The sequence below is a fragment of the Amphiprion ocellaris genome, chromosome 16 (genome assembly GCF_022539595.1).
Source record: "Amphiprion ocellaris isolate individual 3 ecotype Okinawa chromosome 16, ASM2253959v1, whole genome shotgun sequence".
In the NCBI taxonomy this organism is placed as follows: Eukaryota; Metazoa; Chordata; class Actinopteri; family Pomacentridae; genus Amphiprion; species Amphiprion ocellaris.
This window is the reverse complement of record NC_072781.1, coordinates 14,900,406-14,916,770: the sequence shown is the minus strand read 5'-3', so window position 1 is coordinate 14,916,770 and position 16,365 is coordinate 14,900,406. Positions and strand designations below refer to the sequence as shown.

The following is a 16,365-nucleotide window of genomic DNA, read 5'->3' as shown; positions in this document are numbered from 1 at the left end:
GTGGAATCTGTATCACATCAGTCACAGGTTTCACTCATCACCTATTTGTCCAGGCAGCTGTCGTCCTCGGAATCGCATGCAGACGGTGACGCTGAAGCAGTTCAGGTTCTGATGGCCCTCATGGCACTGAGGCACAGAGATGTTGATGGAGACGGGAAGAAAGATGGAGATGTCCACTGTAATAACAGGCCGGGACCTGAACAGGAGCACAAGTGTGGGAGAGACTGAGCATTAAAACGACTCCAAAGTAGAAACAAATGCCGCTTTGCATCGGAGAATTATCCCACTACTCACCTCAGCAGCACCACACTATCCGCCATAAAAGCTCCAATGGTGATATCTGCAACAAAAACACCATTGTTTTGGAAATCCATAAAGATATGATATTAATGCAACATCTGCTGACAGCACTTTTTACACCTGCAAATTCAAGACAATGCACAGAGGTCTTAAACTGTCATGCTGGCTCAGTCTGACTGTCAGCTGTGGAATGCAGTAAACAAGATGCCTCAATCACGAGGCTGAAACTCCGCTATTGCCTAAGAATAAGATCCAAAAAACCATGAGGGTGAAAAACCCAAATATTTAACAAGTTTTTTTCTTCCTTTTATTTTTATTTTCTTGGTGTGGTTCGGAAAGTCTTCCCAGGCGTCAGCTAGTCACGTATGATCATACCTGTGTATCCATTGCCATCCATGTCCACATTGCCAGAGATGGACTGGCCAAACATCTGCAGACCAGGGTTTACACTGCGCCCAGACAGTTTCTGGAACAGATGATACCAGCCTTTGAATAACACGTGTGAGCCAACATGGGAAAAAACGAGTACAGTGTGTGATTTGTTTTTGCCCTGCATTTGTTTTTCATAAATGGATGATCAAATTAAGGGGCAGTCGGGGTCAGTTCAGACATATCTGTGAGGACAGCAGGACAGGGACGAACAAGTACTTCAACACTTATAAGAAGAAAGTTGGAGAAAATAAGAGCGGCGGTAAGTTATGAACATTGACGAAAGCAGATGATGTCAGTACCTTTGCTGCCAGATCTGTAGTTTTGTTCCATGAGAGCTGCAGTTTACAAAACTGTTGTTTGAACAGTCTATCAAACTTTATTTGTATACCTGTCATAGAGCTTAGTGCAGCTCAAAGTGCTTTACAAATGACTGACAAGGCAATATCTAGTAGATAGATTAAAATGGAATAAAAATGGAACAACATTTGAATAAAGCAAAGTAAGAAATGCCTGAAAACCATATCAAAAGCCAGAATAGAGAGGTAGGATGTAAGTTTACATTTAAAGATTTCAACATTTGCAGCTGCTCTCAGGCCCTCAGGCAAACTACACCAGCGACTTGGAGCAGAAACGCTAAAAGCTGCCTCTGTTTAACTTTGTTAGGTTAGAGTTTCTTATGGTAAGCGCTGTAATGGATGGTTGTCTCAAAATATAGAAAGAAATCCCCGAGAACACGCTTTTTTTTTTTTTCCACATAAGACTGATGACAGAAATGCTACGTGAGATTGCATTGAGGCAGTGGAACAGGGGAGAGCCTGAACATGAGATCACGACTTTGGCTGTGTGCATGTGTTACAGTGATGGTACCATGAAGTCACCAGCTGTGCCACTATTCTTCAAAAACTATTAAAATCTTTCTTCCTGAATTTCCTAAACTCTATAAGGAAAAAGCAGCTAGTTGCAGAATGTTTTCAGTCTTTTTTAAGTGGATATTTTACCGTGTGTTTATGTTTTTTAGAGTTGTATTTATGGGCCTTGTGTTTTATGTGTGGTGAAGGTATGCGTCTCACTGCTGTATAGCCAACTGCCCCAATGGGGACAACTAAAGTTGCATGATTGATTGATTGATCCCAGCGGTAAACGTGAACTACTGAGGTTAAAAGTGTGATTATTTTGCTTGAAAATGCTTTGTAGTCTTTTACATTTTTAAGAAGAAGCCCCAAGGAACTGCTTGTACCGCATTCAAGGCTGCATGGGTGAAAAATGTACTCCCAGTTCCACGTTACCACCTGTGACTTTACAACACATTACTCAGCTACTTCAGCAGCAACATGCATCTGCACACACTCAAAAGCTGGCCTTCATCAAAATCTTTCACGCATTAATGAAGCTATAAAGCAACTAATAAATGTAGAAATGAGAAACAAGCAGATCACACAGAGGAAGAGATGTTTGCATGAGTTCCTACCATGGAGTATTTTCTGGTGATTCCTGTGGCGTCTCCGTGGTAGATGTACACAGCTCCCGCATAGTCATCCTCTTTAGGCGCCCCTATAGCTACATCTGAAGAGAGAAATAAAGCACAAAAAGTGCTTCTGTGAAAAGTCGGCACATGAATGAATGAGTACATAAATGAATGAGCGTGTTTGTGAAAGCGCACAAAAGCTCCCGTTAACCCTCTGTTTACGTTCAGCTGGCCTGTGCCTGAGAAACAAGACTTGTAATAGACAATTAAGTGTTGTTAGTGGCTATAAAACTTGTGCGACCTCTGAGAAAGTGGAAACAAGACTATAAAGTGCTGGCGAGAGCCCTGAAACACCCTCGCCTGAGCCCATTTCATCAGAAAGTCCATATATAAACCTTCTTTCATAAACCAAAACACTTCCATGCCATGTGGTGCAGCATACCAAAGCAGAATTGGTGAAACAAATTAATTAAGAAGTGTTACACAATAATTATTTCATTATATGGAGATAGAGTTAGAGTCCTTTTGTCAGTGTAGCCACATGCGTATTTCTACAGTTGTGCTTTCAAATTAAATGGTAGCAGCTAAGTTGTAAATAATCATGTGTCAGTCAGCGGGTACGTCTGGCTCTTTCCGCGATCCAAGAGTGACGAGTTACAAGATGAGTTATACTCCCCAGCTGCCATCTTTCTCTGCACTCACACATGCTGTGCCAGGCTGCAAGCCTCGAGGCGCATCTCACACGGAGATGGAACCAGGCAGAAGCTTCCAGCCTCCAGTGTGAGATCAACGCCAAGTCGAGCCTTCGGAGCCAGACCGAGCGTTTGCCACGGAAAACAGACAGCGTAAATGTATGTCTCTCTGAGCGTGTGGATAATTTGGTTTGTGTCTGGATGACTCTGTGCACACAAGGGTAAAAGAGGGCAATATTTTCTACAGAACCCGTACACCACAGGGTAATTGCAATAGAATGTCTATGAAGTGTTTTTTTTGCACCTACTGAGCATCTCAAAACATCGTTTGCTTGTGGGCTGAGGGATATAAAGTGTGTGACTTTATTATTCACCAGATGACAGAGGAAACGGCTTTGTTTCATGAATCCAGAAGCAATGCTGCTCCAATTGCGCTGAATGCCATCGCCGAGTGGTTGCCATTCTCTGGATTGCAGATTCATAGACCACTGGAGGGCCATTAAAAACATGCACACCACCCCCAGCTCTGCTCCGACCTCTCACTGGTGATGAATGGGAGGTCACATACTAGTGTATCGGTGACAAGAACTTTTCCCATTTCAACCTCTCTGGTTGTATTTTTGGAATATTGTTTGAACTCCTTCTGTGGTCCCTGATTAAACCCCTAAAACCTAATTTACCTGTATCAGAGTTACATATTTAGAAGTTTTTTCCATGAAAAAAATCCCTTCCTGCCTTCATATGTCTTATATTTACCTCTACACCGTTGCTTTCAGCTATATTGTCTTCAAACACTAGTCAAACCCTGTAAAACTACTCTACACTATACAATGGAAAGTTATAATATTGGAGTAATTTAGCATCATTGGTACACTAAAGTTTCAAGGTGAAAATGCTCAGGATTGACTGCTTATTTTACTCCTAATATGCCTTCTAGCATATAAAAAACATCATATGGACATGTTAGCAAGGTTTAAAAAAAGGATTTTATTTTCAACACAGGGTGTCTAAGTATCAAAAAGGTAAAACTATCCAAAATTTCTCAAAACAAAATCAGGAAAAAAGAAAAATACATTTTTCATATTCTGACCATTCTGTCCTGTCCCAGTAGTCATCTCATGACTTCTTGAAGAAATTGGAAACCACTATTTTAAACATTCCTATGTCTCTGTCTAGTCATGAATAAATGAAAACATAATCACGTAATAAAATGTGTAAAAATGTTCATTCCTGGATGAGTCCTGTATCATAACTTTTGAACTCTGTATTTTTATTACAAATGAGCATACTTTATATGCTGATGAAGACCATGTGATACAATTTCAACACTACTGTGTCTTCATCAGAGTCAAAGTATTTGACATAGTAGTGTTGAAACATTTGTCTGTTTTGCACAATTAAAAGCTGTGAATAAATCACTCTGCTCCACCAGTCGTTCTCAAAATATGTTGTGCTAGAACTGAGAAGCACCTGATTTAGCTGCATTTTGCTTGAAAATGTGCAGAGAGCCCTGCTTTTAATAGTTTAAGCGTATTTATGATGCGAAGCTGATAGTTTATGATGATAACACAATGTTGCTTTTCTGACCTTGATAACCGTCGTCATCTATGTCTCCAATTGCAGCAATCGACTCCCCAAAGTGTGCATTGAAAGCACTGTCACCAGTCAACACAGCGTCCTCTTCCATCACACCCTGAAAACAGAATCAGGCAAGAGAACAGTTTATATAAAGAGCTGGCATAAGAAAAGAGAAAGGGCCTGCAGTACACTGCTGCAGTGTTGGCCTCAGCTGCACATAGCTGTCTTTGATCCAAACGATTTAACAAACACACAGTCACCTTCATGGCAATAGGTCTTCAATATAAGATGTCCAAACAGAAGCTCTACTTTTAAATAATCTCACTGCTAAATCACACAGCGCGCCATTGTTTTATTCTAGTAACATGATAATAAACATGGTCCGAAATAACTCACTCTAGATATGTACATCTGCGCAGATGAAAGGAGTGAATGGACACACTAGTAAAATAAGTCTGCAAGTTATGGTATCGTGTTCCCACTGAGCCCACAGCCCCCACTCACGTTGCCCTTGCTGAGGTACACAGTCACCTGGCCCTCATCCCGGAGCTGGCTGTGCATGGGTGCCCCCACCAGCAGATCCGACAGGCCGTCCTGGTTCAGATCAACTGCACACAATGAGGAGCCAAAGTAAGAGCCCATCTGGAACCAAGTCGAGCCAAAGAGCAACGGGTCAGAACACAGACACATCTTCACTTCATACAATTAACACAGATTTAATTGTGCTTTTTAATAGCTATGACAATATGAGGAATATATACACAATTTATATCAAGTTACCCTGACTGTCCTGTATTTAGTCTGAATGAAAAGCATTAACTGTTTCCCTGGCTTTGGATTCTGGCACGTGTGTTCTTTCTTTAAATCGCTGTTGCTTTCTGAATGTCGAACACAGACATAAACAGCCTAGTTCAGACAACAAAGCAATTAGAGCAGTGTGTCTGCAATGTTTCTCAAGAGTCGACTGCGTGATTCCAAAGGCAGATTAGGTTAAACAAATATTTTTGTATGGTTTCCTGATGAAAGAAATGCAAAAATCTGCGCTGTATATTAATGCAAAACAGGACTGTGGGAGACCAAAGCCACATCCGAGCTCATACCATTTTCCCTGAGGCTTGAAAACTCTTCACCAAAGACACACCATCAATTTTGAAAATGTAAACCTGCGCAGGAGAAAAATAAAGTCACTGGAGCAAGCAACACAAGTCAATTCAACAGCTGGAAGCGAGACAAAAGATAAAGTCCCTACTTTTCCACTGCCGCTGTGCTGAGGCGCCCCTGCAGCTATGTCTATTACATTAGGAGAGGAGAAGTGTCCAGCAGTCACAGCGTAGCCTGGAGACACACAGTAATCAGTTTCAGCTCCTCCACACCGATACATTTCACATTCGGTACAACAGTATTCTCATTAACCGCCTCTCACCAAGGTAGCTGTATCTGTGGGAGTCGACGTCGTCTTTGTTGGGGCTGTAGAAGGTGTCAGAGGTCAGGTTGTACACCTTGATCGTCCCCGTCCAGTAGTATGACCCCGGTGCCCCCATCACCACGAGCTCCTGTAAAGAAAATATTCATTCTGTCAGTCACCTACTATCTGCACTGCAATAGACTGCAGCAGAGGAGAGGAAAAAAGGAAAAATGCTGCTGGGTGAACGTCTGGTTAACCAGCAGCCGCAGACTGGTTTGTGCTATCTGCTCTTAAACACACATCCAGATGGCACGCTCACTGAAGCAGCTGTCTTTGATGTGATGGAGAATTCTGAGCACAAGCAAAAAACCGAGAGCTGTAAAATTGTTGACTTGTTCACAGATCTTCGTGGCACATACAAGAGCGGGGCAGTTAAAGCTGCACATACCCCTGAAAAGGTGCTGTAGCCTTGATCATCGGCAACACTGGAGGATGTCTGAGAGATCTCTTCCTCCATACAAACAAACCAATCGGCACAGTAAAGACCTGACTCAGCAGTATGCATCCCCTGTGCTGTGGTGTCAAACATCTGGGCACCACCAGGCACACTGACCAAGGTTCAGACAAGGATAAAGGTTTAACAGTTGGACCTCTTTTCTTTAAATTCCTCACATTCTGTCAAGAGGGGCTGTTTAAATGCTTTAACAGATCCACTCTGACGTCCTCGATCTGTGGAAAGAAGTGGGTTTTTATTAAGCCTCTTCGCTTTCAAAACAGTGGGTTCATTGTGGAATCCAACGCTATCAGATTCTTTTCTTTTCCGGGAGCCGAAAGTCTTCTCGTCAGTGTTATTTACAGCTTTCACATGATGTGGATGAGAACACCTCGCAGCTCTTCACCTGTGGAGGTCGTTGCAGTTTATGTTCTGTGGTTCTGCGTTAGGGTTTAAAATAATGAAAAGATTGCTGATGTCAAACTCTGCTGTGAGCCTGAGTGATCATAACAGCTGTGAATCAGAGGCTCTTTGACACACATCAAGGCATACATAGTAAAATGCTCAGCGAGATCGTGTGTATTTGAGTATCAGCGAAAAGGAAAACCACTATAAAAAGCCATGTGTGATACTTGTGCTTGCTGTAAGAATGTGCTTTTCAGTCTGTTGAGCACGTGTCTTTGTAAATGTGGACGAGTTAATGTAGAATGTGGTGCAACAACTCACAATTATTTCCTTCATCAATTCATCTACTGATTGTTTTCTCAAATAATCATTTGGTCTATTACAGACTACAAAATAGTGAATAATGTAAATCAAAGTTTCCTATAGTCCAAGCTGACATCTATAAATGCCTTGTTTTGTATTTCAAACAGTCTAAACAACAATAGATTTTCAGTTTATAGAAAGATATAAAACAGAGAAAGGCACGAAATCTTCCCATTGATGAACCAAAGAATGAGTGGAGCTTAAAGGCGTAGTATGCAATTCTAATCCAACACACTTTTTGTACAAAAAATCCTGTGTTTATGTACAAATGGGAAAAGCATGAGCTCGGTCTAATCAATGCAGCACAGTTCTAGATTCCTGTGTCACATCCAGAACATTTTTGTTATCTATATCCATTTGTTATGTCTATCTATCTATCTATCTATCTATCTATCTATCTATCTATCTATCTATCTATCTATCTATCTATCTATCTATCTATCTATCTATCTATCTATCTATCTATCTATCTATCTATCTATCTATCTATCTATCTATCTATAAGAAAGTTCTAATATTTCAAATAATATTACAATCTTTTAAACATGGGCAATAAAAAAACTCAATGAATACATGTAAATTGCTTCACATTCCTACATTTAGTACCTTCAATCTAAATAAGTTGAACAATTAATCAAAGCTTAGAACAGCTGCTGATGAATTTTACGTCGACTGAATATCAATTAGCTGCCTGCAGTGCTTGATGAGTTGCTTCAGATTAGCTCCAGGGTAGCTAATAAGGTCAAATAATAATGTTTTCAAAGGTAAAATCAAAGGAAAATGAGAAAATGTCTCTGCTGTTGTCCCCAGTGAGAATGGCTCCACCCTGACAGCACAGCTGTGCTCCGAGGACACATTTTAGGTCACTTACAGTCTGCTGAACATTACTGTATGCCTTAAATTGAGCGTAGCTGTAATCTGAGAAATGAAAAGAACCTCTGCCGGACATGGAGCTCACTGCTAACATGAGGAAAGAATTATGTTGCTAATGCATTGAAAACAAAAATGTCTAAACTAGTCAAATTTACATTTTTCAAACGTGAATTTATGTTTCAAATGTATTTTTTTTTCCTGTCAAACTCCATTTCTATCAAAATTCATTTACTAGTTAAATCTGTTTGACCTTCCTCTCACCATGTCAGCTCACTGCAGCGGCCTCACCAGCCTGCAGGCAAACATGTTTGCGAGATCAAATGGGTGTTTATAAGATATAAGAAGGTACTGTACATTCAAGGCTGATGTCATGTGTGAACATGAAAAAACAGTGGCACATCTAAGCTATAAAGTAAAGGAAACTCATATTTTCTTAAGCGTTTTATCTTGTGGAACCAGACCAGAGGTCAAGTGAGGCCTTTCCTGCAGTATCTGCCTATGGAAACATAAGCTAACACTTATCAGCAGTTAGTCAGCAGGGCACTGGTGACTTTAATACAAACACTCGCTTATATCAGACTGTAGAATTCAGGTTTTCCACACCATCTGACATCATAAACAATCCGAGCGAAAAAAAATCCCTTTGAGCTCATCATATATAATGTCTCTGCTAACTATCCTTAGAATACCAGAGTCAAAGTCAACAAAGAGTGAAGGGAAAGAGATTCTTTGAAGCGTTAGACATGTGGTAGTGTTAAAGGTAATCATACTTTCAAGTGAGGAAATGAGTCTTCTGAGAATGAAAAACAGACAGTAAGGAAGATAATGATGTCTAATAGTTTCTACTATGTGTAAGGTGAAACTGCAGAGAGCAAAAGCTTGAAGATGTGATTAAACACTTGAGCTGAAAGGGTGAAATAAAGCTTCAGCAGCTTCCAGACAATAGAGAATGGATGACAGCAAACAGCTATCTCTATGTTAGATTAACAGAAACAGGGGATTACATGTGTTAGGGAGACGAACAAGCACTGTTACTGACCTCCGTAAAAACTCCCGCAATCCCAGCTTGGCACGAGCCGTGCTCTTCCCCATACTTCTGCTTATAGTCTGTAAGAAAAAACAAACCACAAATTATTTCACTGTGTGCCTGAGCCAGCATTTACTGGAGTTTTTCCTGCATTCCATATGGAGCTAGTCAAAGTCTCAGTCCCATCCAAGAAGAATCTGGGGGCAGAACGCAGACTGAAAGAAGGGGTGCAACACCACATTCAACAAAAAGACCTCTCACTCGAGGAGGAGGGGGGCCACGGTGCTCTCAGGTTACAAAAATATTGAGCTTGGATCAGCACAAAATGCACTGTAAATACGGTCCCATGCAAAGTGTGTCTGGCTGCTCCACAACTGTTGGCAACAAGAGTTACCGAAGGAAGTGAAATCCTGACCTGGGGGCACAATTAATGTGTAAAACAGCCTTTGATAAATAGCTCTGAGTCACATATCAAAACACATGAAGAGCACTTTTGCCGGAGTCACCTTAAAATGTTATACAACACATTATTTTTCAGACTGAACTCAGTTTTTATTGTTGTAGAGAGAGTGCGCAAAAGAAAACAACCTACAGGACAAATGGATTTGATTTACTACAATCATAACAAAATCTGATTGCTCGACCTCACAAGCAAATCTTTCCCTAAAAGCACCTGATTTCCGGGAATTTGAGCCGAAATTAAACCATTCTGCCATTTTTACACATTTGTGAAAGTGTTTTTTCTTTTACTAAATGGTGCAAACTCTCCACTGGACTCATATAGTTGGAGCTGACTCTTGACAAAGTGCTTGTGTTGGACTTGAAGAGAAGGGATCACACTTCAAGGCTTAGCTCCTCAGTGCCAGAACCAAATTACAGACACAGCTCTTCACCCTGGTGGCAGAAGCTACAGAGATAACGTGGCGTGATAAAATGCAAAAAGGAAAAAGATAACCAGACCAAATCAGTGATTCACAACTTTGGGGGTTTGGACCCCTAAAGGGGGTTACCAGATAAATCAGTGTGGTCACGAGATGATTGAAGAGATAAGACATAAACAAGACTATTCAGCAGCCACACAGCTTTAAGCTAAATGCTATAATGTCCACACAAATATGCTTCCTACACTAAATTATGTCAGTTTTTTTTTTTTTTTTTTTTTAGAGAGAAATTACATCATAATCACACTGAGGTCATAATCTGCGTCCGTGTGACTTCAACATGTTACAACTTAAAAGGGTGTATTGAACCAATGGACTCAACCAACAGGACCTTTTTTAAAAACACCGTTTTTGATCTTTTCTAGAAGTCAGTTTTCTTCTCAGGGCTGAAACTGATCATAAGTAACAGAGGAGGAACCGATACAAGTTTGCAGCTAAAATGAAAATCTTACCATCAAAAATTAGAATAACACAAATTCTAACAGGAAAAACTAGAATTTTTCAGCATTTCTCCATCAGTGTTGATTTCTTGTGACTACAGATCTCTATCTAATTATGTTACTTTATCAGGAATCGATTTAAAACAATAAGGATCCCAATAATTGGAAAAAATGCTGGATGTTGGACCAGACAATCAACCAGGCCAATAGTCGATTGACCTCTAAACTTTCCTAATGTCCATCTCTGCTTAATTTAAGAAGTCAATATGAGATAAAATGAACTCAAATTACAGTCATGCTCTGCTTGTGCCTCTACTGTACCTTCATAACAAGGGATGAGCGGCTTCGTCCTGCCCTGAAGCGTTGGAGGTATGATGGAGCAGTACCCATGTGGAAGGATGTGCTCTGAGTCGTAGTAGACATTCTTCCAGCGGTGAGCACAAGCCTGCGAGACGAAAAAACAAATTCAGACGCATGCTCATTCTGTAAACACCGACACTTCAGACGGCAGGCGTCCCCCCGACCCGCTGCCAATCATTTCAACCCCTTTCCTCACAGGCCTGGAGTCAGTGCGTCTCTGCGGCTGTCAGATGATCGTCATTGAGAGGGGGAATTAAAGCCTGACCATAACAGCCATGGTCTGTGGTGTGAATTTCTCAGCGGCAGCGTGAGATCTGTGTTTCCCAAGCAGCATTTGCTGCTCAGCAAGAAAATCTTCACATCAACATTCGTGTTTTAGAAGTTTTAATTTCAAAACAGCTCCTCTGGACTTTTCAAGTGGAGAAACCAGACAAGCAGCAGAAAAAAGCGGATCAAAGGACAAAGAACAAACTCCTACTTTATTACACTGCTGCTTAAACAGGGAGTACATTTCTTAAACTGACAGTGAGTAATTCTCAAAACAATATTTTGCTGCCGTGTTTTTCAAAATCACACATTCTACTGCAAACAGGATAATACAGACTCGATTTTAAACTTGGTGCAAAGCAGGCCACATAAATGTGTAAATGTGGTAATAATTTAGGACGCTGGGGGATTGGCGGCGGGGCTCCTGTGGCTCTGGGGACAGTTCTGGATGCCTCGGTGCAGACAGAGTCCACTTCATTTCCCCCAAAACCCACTTTCACACAACACTCACACACACACACACACACACACACACACACACGCACACACGCACAGCCAATCTAAATGAATATAAGAGCTTGGCAGCTTGGGAGCATACAAAGAGCATCAGATGACTGTCTGGGAGCAAGATTCTATGTTGAGAAACACTTGTGTTTCGGAGGACAGCTTGGCCAACAGAAGTAGCAATACCAGCATGAACTCTCCCTCTGGACTAAGAGCAGTTTCTTCGAAGAGGAAAAAAAAGATCAATCAGCTGATATAAACATAGCAAAAGCAGCTGAGCAGCAAATGGGACTTTTACGGTTGGAGTACTGAGTCTGTGCTGTTGTTGCTGCTCTGTTTTAAGATCTCCCTGGTCGCAAACAAGGCCCTCACTGAAAGCGCAAGATGAAATCACTGCTGTACACATCTGCCAAGCAGCCGTTTCCTTCTTGTTGCACAGAAACATGAGTCCATTCAGATGAGATTAAAAAAAAAAAGGTCCAGCACAGCAGCACGTGGCTCTGGAGAGCCACCGCCTCTCTTTTCTCACAACCTTGTCTGAATGGTCAAAGAGTGCGCAGCTAAAAGTTTGTTGTTATACAACTCCACACTCACATTCCCAAATCTGACAACCCCAAGAAGCCTTCAAAATGTGACTGAAGCCAGGGGGACTGGTTTGAAAATCATGCCAATGCATTCCATGGAAGTATAAAAAATGGAGCAAAGAAAAACATATTGAAAAGAACAAAAGTTGGACAGATGAGAAGTTATGTGGATGTTTTGGATAAAGAGGAGGTCAGTCAGCAACAGGTATTCACAGCTGCTGAGAGTGTTCACCAGAAGCCTTCAAACCGTCCTGCAGGTTCCCTCACTGCCCTCCGCAGGAGACCAGGGTTAATATTTAATGAAAGGCTGCCCTTGAACAGGACCACCGCAGAGGAGCTGAAGCCTAAACAAACTCTACCAGCTGCCCTATGATCTCCGTGCAAACACTTACCCGAGCACCTCCGGGATTAGCACCATTCTGATTTCTCTAAACCACGCTCTCATTTTTTTCAATAACTTCTTAACAAACCCTCCTTCCACTGACTCTTCCAGCTCCACACACGAGGTAAATGTTTCACAGCATTATGTAACCACACAGCACTTTCCAAATCTGCCTGGCGTTGGTCGTTACTCCAGCTTTTCATACGCAAAAAGTCATTCAGAATCTTTATTTTAATATCATTTTTTAAACATGTGCCAGTGCTTGTAAGAATGGAAGAGAGAATGGAAAGAACAGTCGTTTAACTAAAGGAAAGGTTGTAATGTTGGGACCAGCTGTGGATTAACAGTGTGGTTCTTTGTAAGAGAAGCGGAACAATGATCTTGTTATAATCAGGACAATTTTATGAGCGTACATGGTTCACATTAAACTAAATTGACTGTAGTGTTGCATCCCTAAACTCACCAGTATTTTGCCGTTGGCTCTGTCCTGGCGGGCCAAGCTGACCCCCATCCACTCGTCGTCCCTGTCTCCTTGGCAAGTCTTCCCACACGACTCTCTCGGCTTGTTTCCTGAAAGACAATGAGAGCAGTTTGCAGGCGTTGAGTCATCAGGATGTCTTGGAGAGAGAGCAACTTGCTCCTTGTCAGCTCTTGTCAGCTTTTTGAGATCTGTGTTTTAGTCTTTATTACTGCTGAATGTGCAAAAGCTTTTTACACAGTTGACAGTTTGAAGAAATCAAACACTGAGAAAGCATGTGAAAGTTTGACAACTCTTTAACAGAGCTGTTACCATCAAAACTGTCAAATTTAGGCAAAAAAAAAATATTGTGACAGTTAAAATAGCATAACAATACCAGATTTTTGAGATCAATATCAGCGTTTGTATTTCAGAGCAAGGCGAGTTTTACCTATGATGCATTGGTGAGTACTGATATTTTACATTAGGAGAAATACTTCTTTTCCCCTAAAGATTTCATCTAAGGACCGTTTGTATTGCTGAGTTAAATGTTGAACATTTCCTCAATCAATCATCCATCCATCTATTATCTATACACCGCTCAATCCACATTAGGATCGTGAGGGAGCTGGAGTCGATCCAAGCTGATTTAGGGTAAAGGCAGGAGACACCCTGGACAGGTCACCAGTCTATCACAGGACTACATATAGAGACAAACAATCACTCTCACATTCATATCTGCAGACAATTTAGAATTACCAGTTAACCTCAGCATGTTTTTGGACTGCGGGAAGAAGCTGGAGAACCTGGAGAAACACATGCACAGGGAGAACTTGCAAACTCCATGCAGAAAGATCCCAGGTCCAGGCCAGGTCGTGAACCGGGGATCTTCTAGCTGCACGTCAACAGTGCTAACCACCGAGCCACGTGCAGCCCGGTCAAGCAATCAAAACATTAAAAAGCAATGAAAAATCCACAAATATCACAAAAACAAATTCCTTGAACCCAAAGAATTCGGAGGAAATGCTATGTTCTGAACTGACAATTTATAATATACCATTTAACAATAACTCCAAATCCCCACATTAGTCATCGGAACGACTGATCTATCAAAACTGTTGCAGTATCATTTTCCTGCTCTCATTACATGTTGCAGCTCAAGATCCCTTCAATTAGCTAAAATACAGTCCTCTGTAAAGTCTTTCATGCACTTTAGAGTCTTATCCATCATTCGCTATCATCAGGGAGGCATCTGATTGGTCCCAGATTCGTTCTACAGCACGACAACGACCCCAAACACACAGCCAGAGCCATAAAGATCTGTCTTCAGCAGCAAAAGCGAACAAGGAGCCCTGCAACAGATGGTTCCCACTGAACTCTGATCTCAACATCGTGGAGGCAGTCTGGGATTATATGGATTTAGGTTGTCATGATGAGACAGAGTGAATCCACAGAAGAACGGTGGCTGGTTCTCAAAGACGCTTGGAAAAAAAATACCTGCCTTAAAAGTATATGACACAAGTGCACCTAGAAGAACTGATGCTTTGCTTGAAATACTCCACAACAAAACTACCTCAAAATGCATCTTATAACAAAAAAAAAAAAGCAGCTGTTTCCAATGAAAATAAAGATTTACGAAACACCTGAGTGCATTAGTATATTTGCGGAGGTGTTTTTAATAGTGTACCAGCTTTAAATAAGGAGCACAAACCCGGTAGAAGTGACATTAACATCATCTAAAAGAGACTATTTTCTAAGTTTTAGCCTTTTCGTCCATGAAGTCACTTGATTCAGACTCACATAGCTGCTGACTGTCTCTCTGTGTCAGTGTGCTGCAGGCATGCATACTTATTTCTTGGTTACACACTGACTGAGCAGGGGGTTAATACTGAAGCCATGCGTGCACCGGGGGGCTTTCTTGACCACAAGAACAGAGCAGAAGAGGGTGGGTTTGTGGGGTACGTTGGGTGGGCGAAGCTCGACTTTTTTTGGCTCACGTGCTCGGAAAATATTAGCAGAAGCATAAATCATATTTATCAAAATATTTATGGACCTCTGCGCACAGACCCCTTCTTGTCTTTTACGTGTTTCAATAAAGCGGGGTCAGAACTGAAGGAACAACTGCGTACTGTTAAGTGCAGTATAAGGCTGCATTATTCTGATAAAACAAAACAGATGCTTGGGGGAGTTTGTGCAGAGACTGGTCAAGAAATAGCAGCAGGAAAACACAGCATGTGTGTGGAGTTTTTCTGTGACATGAGTGTTCATTTTTGAACTGCTCAAGAGTGTGTGTGTGTGTGTGTGTGTGTCTAATGTTTGTCGTATTGATGCTGCAGGACTGTGGTGACTGACCTCTTCCCAGATCCATCTCTGTGCAGCGGCGCTCTGGGTTGCTGTGGACTCTACACTTATATACAGCTCCAGGAGAGTGCACAGAGCTACTGTAGGACGAGTTTGCCCTCGGTGCCCCAACTATTACCCTGCAGACATGAGGAGAGAGGAGAGGATGGGGCAACACTTAACATATCTCTAAAACTCCACTGCAATTAGGGAATTTGCATCACAAACAGAACTGGCTTTTCATGAAGAATATTACCAATACTTGAAGCTATTTGGGTGTGGGGTGCACTAGAGCTCTAGAGACGTTTAAAAGTTTCTAAAGTACAAAATCATTGCATCACTGACAGAAATTAACATCACTTCCAGGAACAGCTCAGCATGAGACTCACCAGCGTGTGTTGTCATGATAATGCTCCAGCACCGAGTAGCCAAAAAAACTAGAGTTTGGTCCACGGAACACCAAAGGATGTTCTAAGTCTAAATTGTAAGAATAAGCCACTGAAATGGAGAGACAGACATAAAAAACACTTTGTACTCCCGTTTTGTGTTTCCGCAGAGGAGCCATCCCTTTACGCATCATGCGTAATAACGCGGTTAAAGTGTCCAAAAAAAATGAGAGAGAAAAAACTATAAGAACCAACTGTCAGCTCTTCAGTGGAGAAAGTTTTACAAAGTATCTTTCAGGTCTTTTTTTCTTGCTTTAACACAGCATGGAGCCTGTGATGGCATGAGGAAAGGCTGGAGGAGAAGAGTTAACGGTCCGGTAAATAACGGTGCGTCAGCTTCTCTCCATTCTGTGTCAATCTGACAAAGTTGCTGCTCGCAGGCTGCCTTGTCGTGGAGATAAATGCAGTCAGCTGTCAAGGTAGCAAAAATGGCATCCTGGAAATAAGAGAAGTTGACCTTCAAAATAAAAGCACCGCCGTTTGATTGAGCTGCTGTTCCAACTATGAAAGGAAGTGGAGGTTTTAGTGTGGAAGGAGAAACAGGAACGCGTGTTTTTCTTTGTGGTGCGCAGACAATGGTAACACGGTCATGGAGAGACGCGAATGGTTTT

At 41.6% G+C, this 16,365-nt stretch overlaps 1 protein-coding gene across 1 annotated transcript in view; it reads right to left on the bottom strand.

The window, feature by feature from the left end:
* Positions 1-16,150, bottom strand: part of itga9 (integrin, alpha 9) — a 54,853-nt gene extending 38,703 nt beyond the window's left edge. The window contains exons 1-14 of the mRNA XM_023268148.3: positions 15,698-16,150; positions 15,321-15,448; positions 12,975-13,081; positions 10,736-10,859; positions 9,046-9,113; positions 5,891-6,020; positions 5,717-5,802; positions 5,568-5,630; positions 4,972-5,109; positions 4,477-4,582; positions 2,201-2,295; positions 676-766; positions 295-340; positions 42-196 (exon numbers count right to left, since the gene is read on the bottom strand). Coding sequence (XP_023123916.1) covers positions 42-196; positions 295-340; positions 676-766; positions 2,201-2,295; positions 4,477-4,582; positions 4,972-5,109; positions 5,568-5,630; positions 5,717-5,802; positions 5,891-6,020; positions 9,046-9,113; positions 10,736-10,859; positions 12,975-13,081; positions 15,321-15,448; positions 15,698-15,888 — 1,528 coding nt within the window. The 5' untranslated portion in view covers positions 15,889-16,150. The remainder of the gene's footprint in view (positions 1-41; positions 197-294; positions 341-675; positions 767-2,200; positions 2,296-4,476; positions 4,583-4,971; positions 5,110-5,567; positions 5,631-5,716; positions 5,803-5,890; positions 6,021-9,045; positions 9,114-10,735; positions 10,860-12,974; positions 13,082-15,320; positions 15,449-15,697) is intronic.
* Positions 16,151-16,365: the final 215 nt, after the last annotated feature.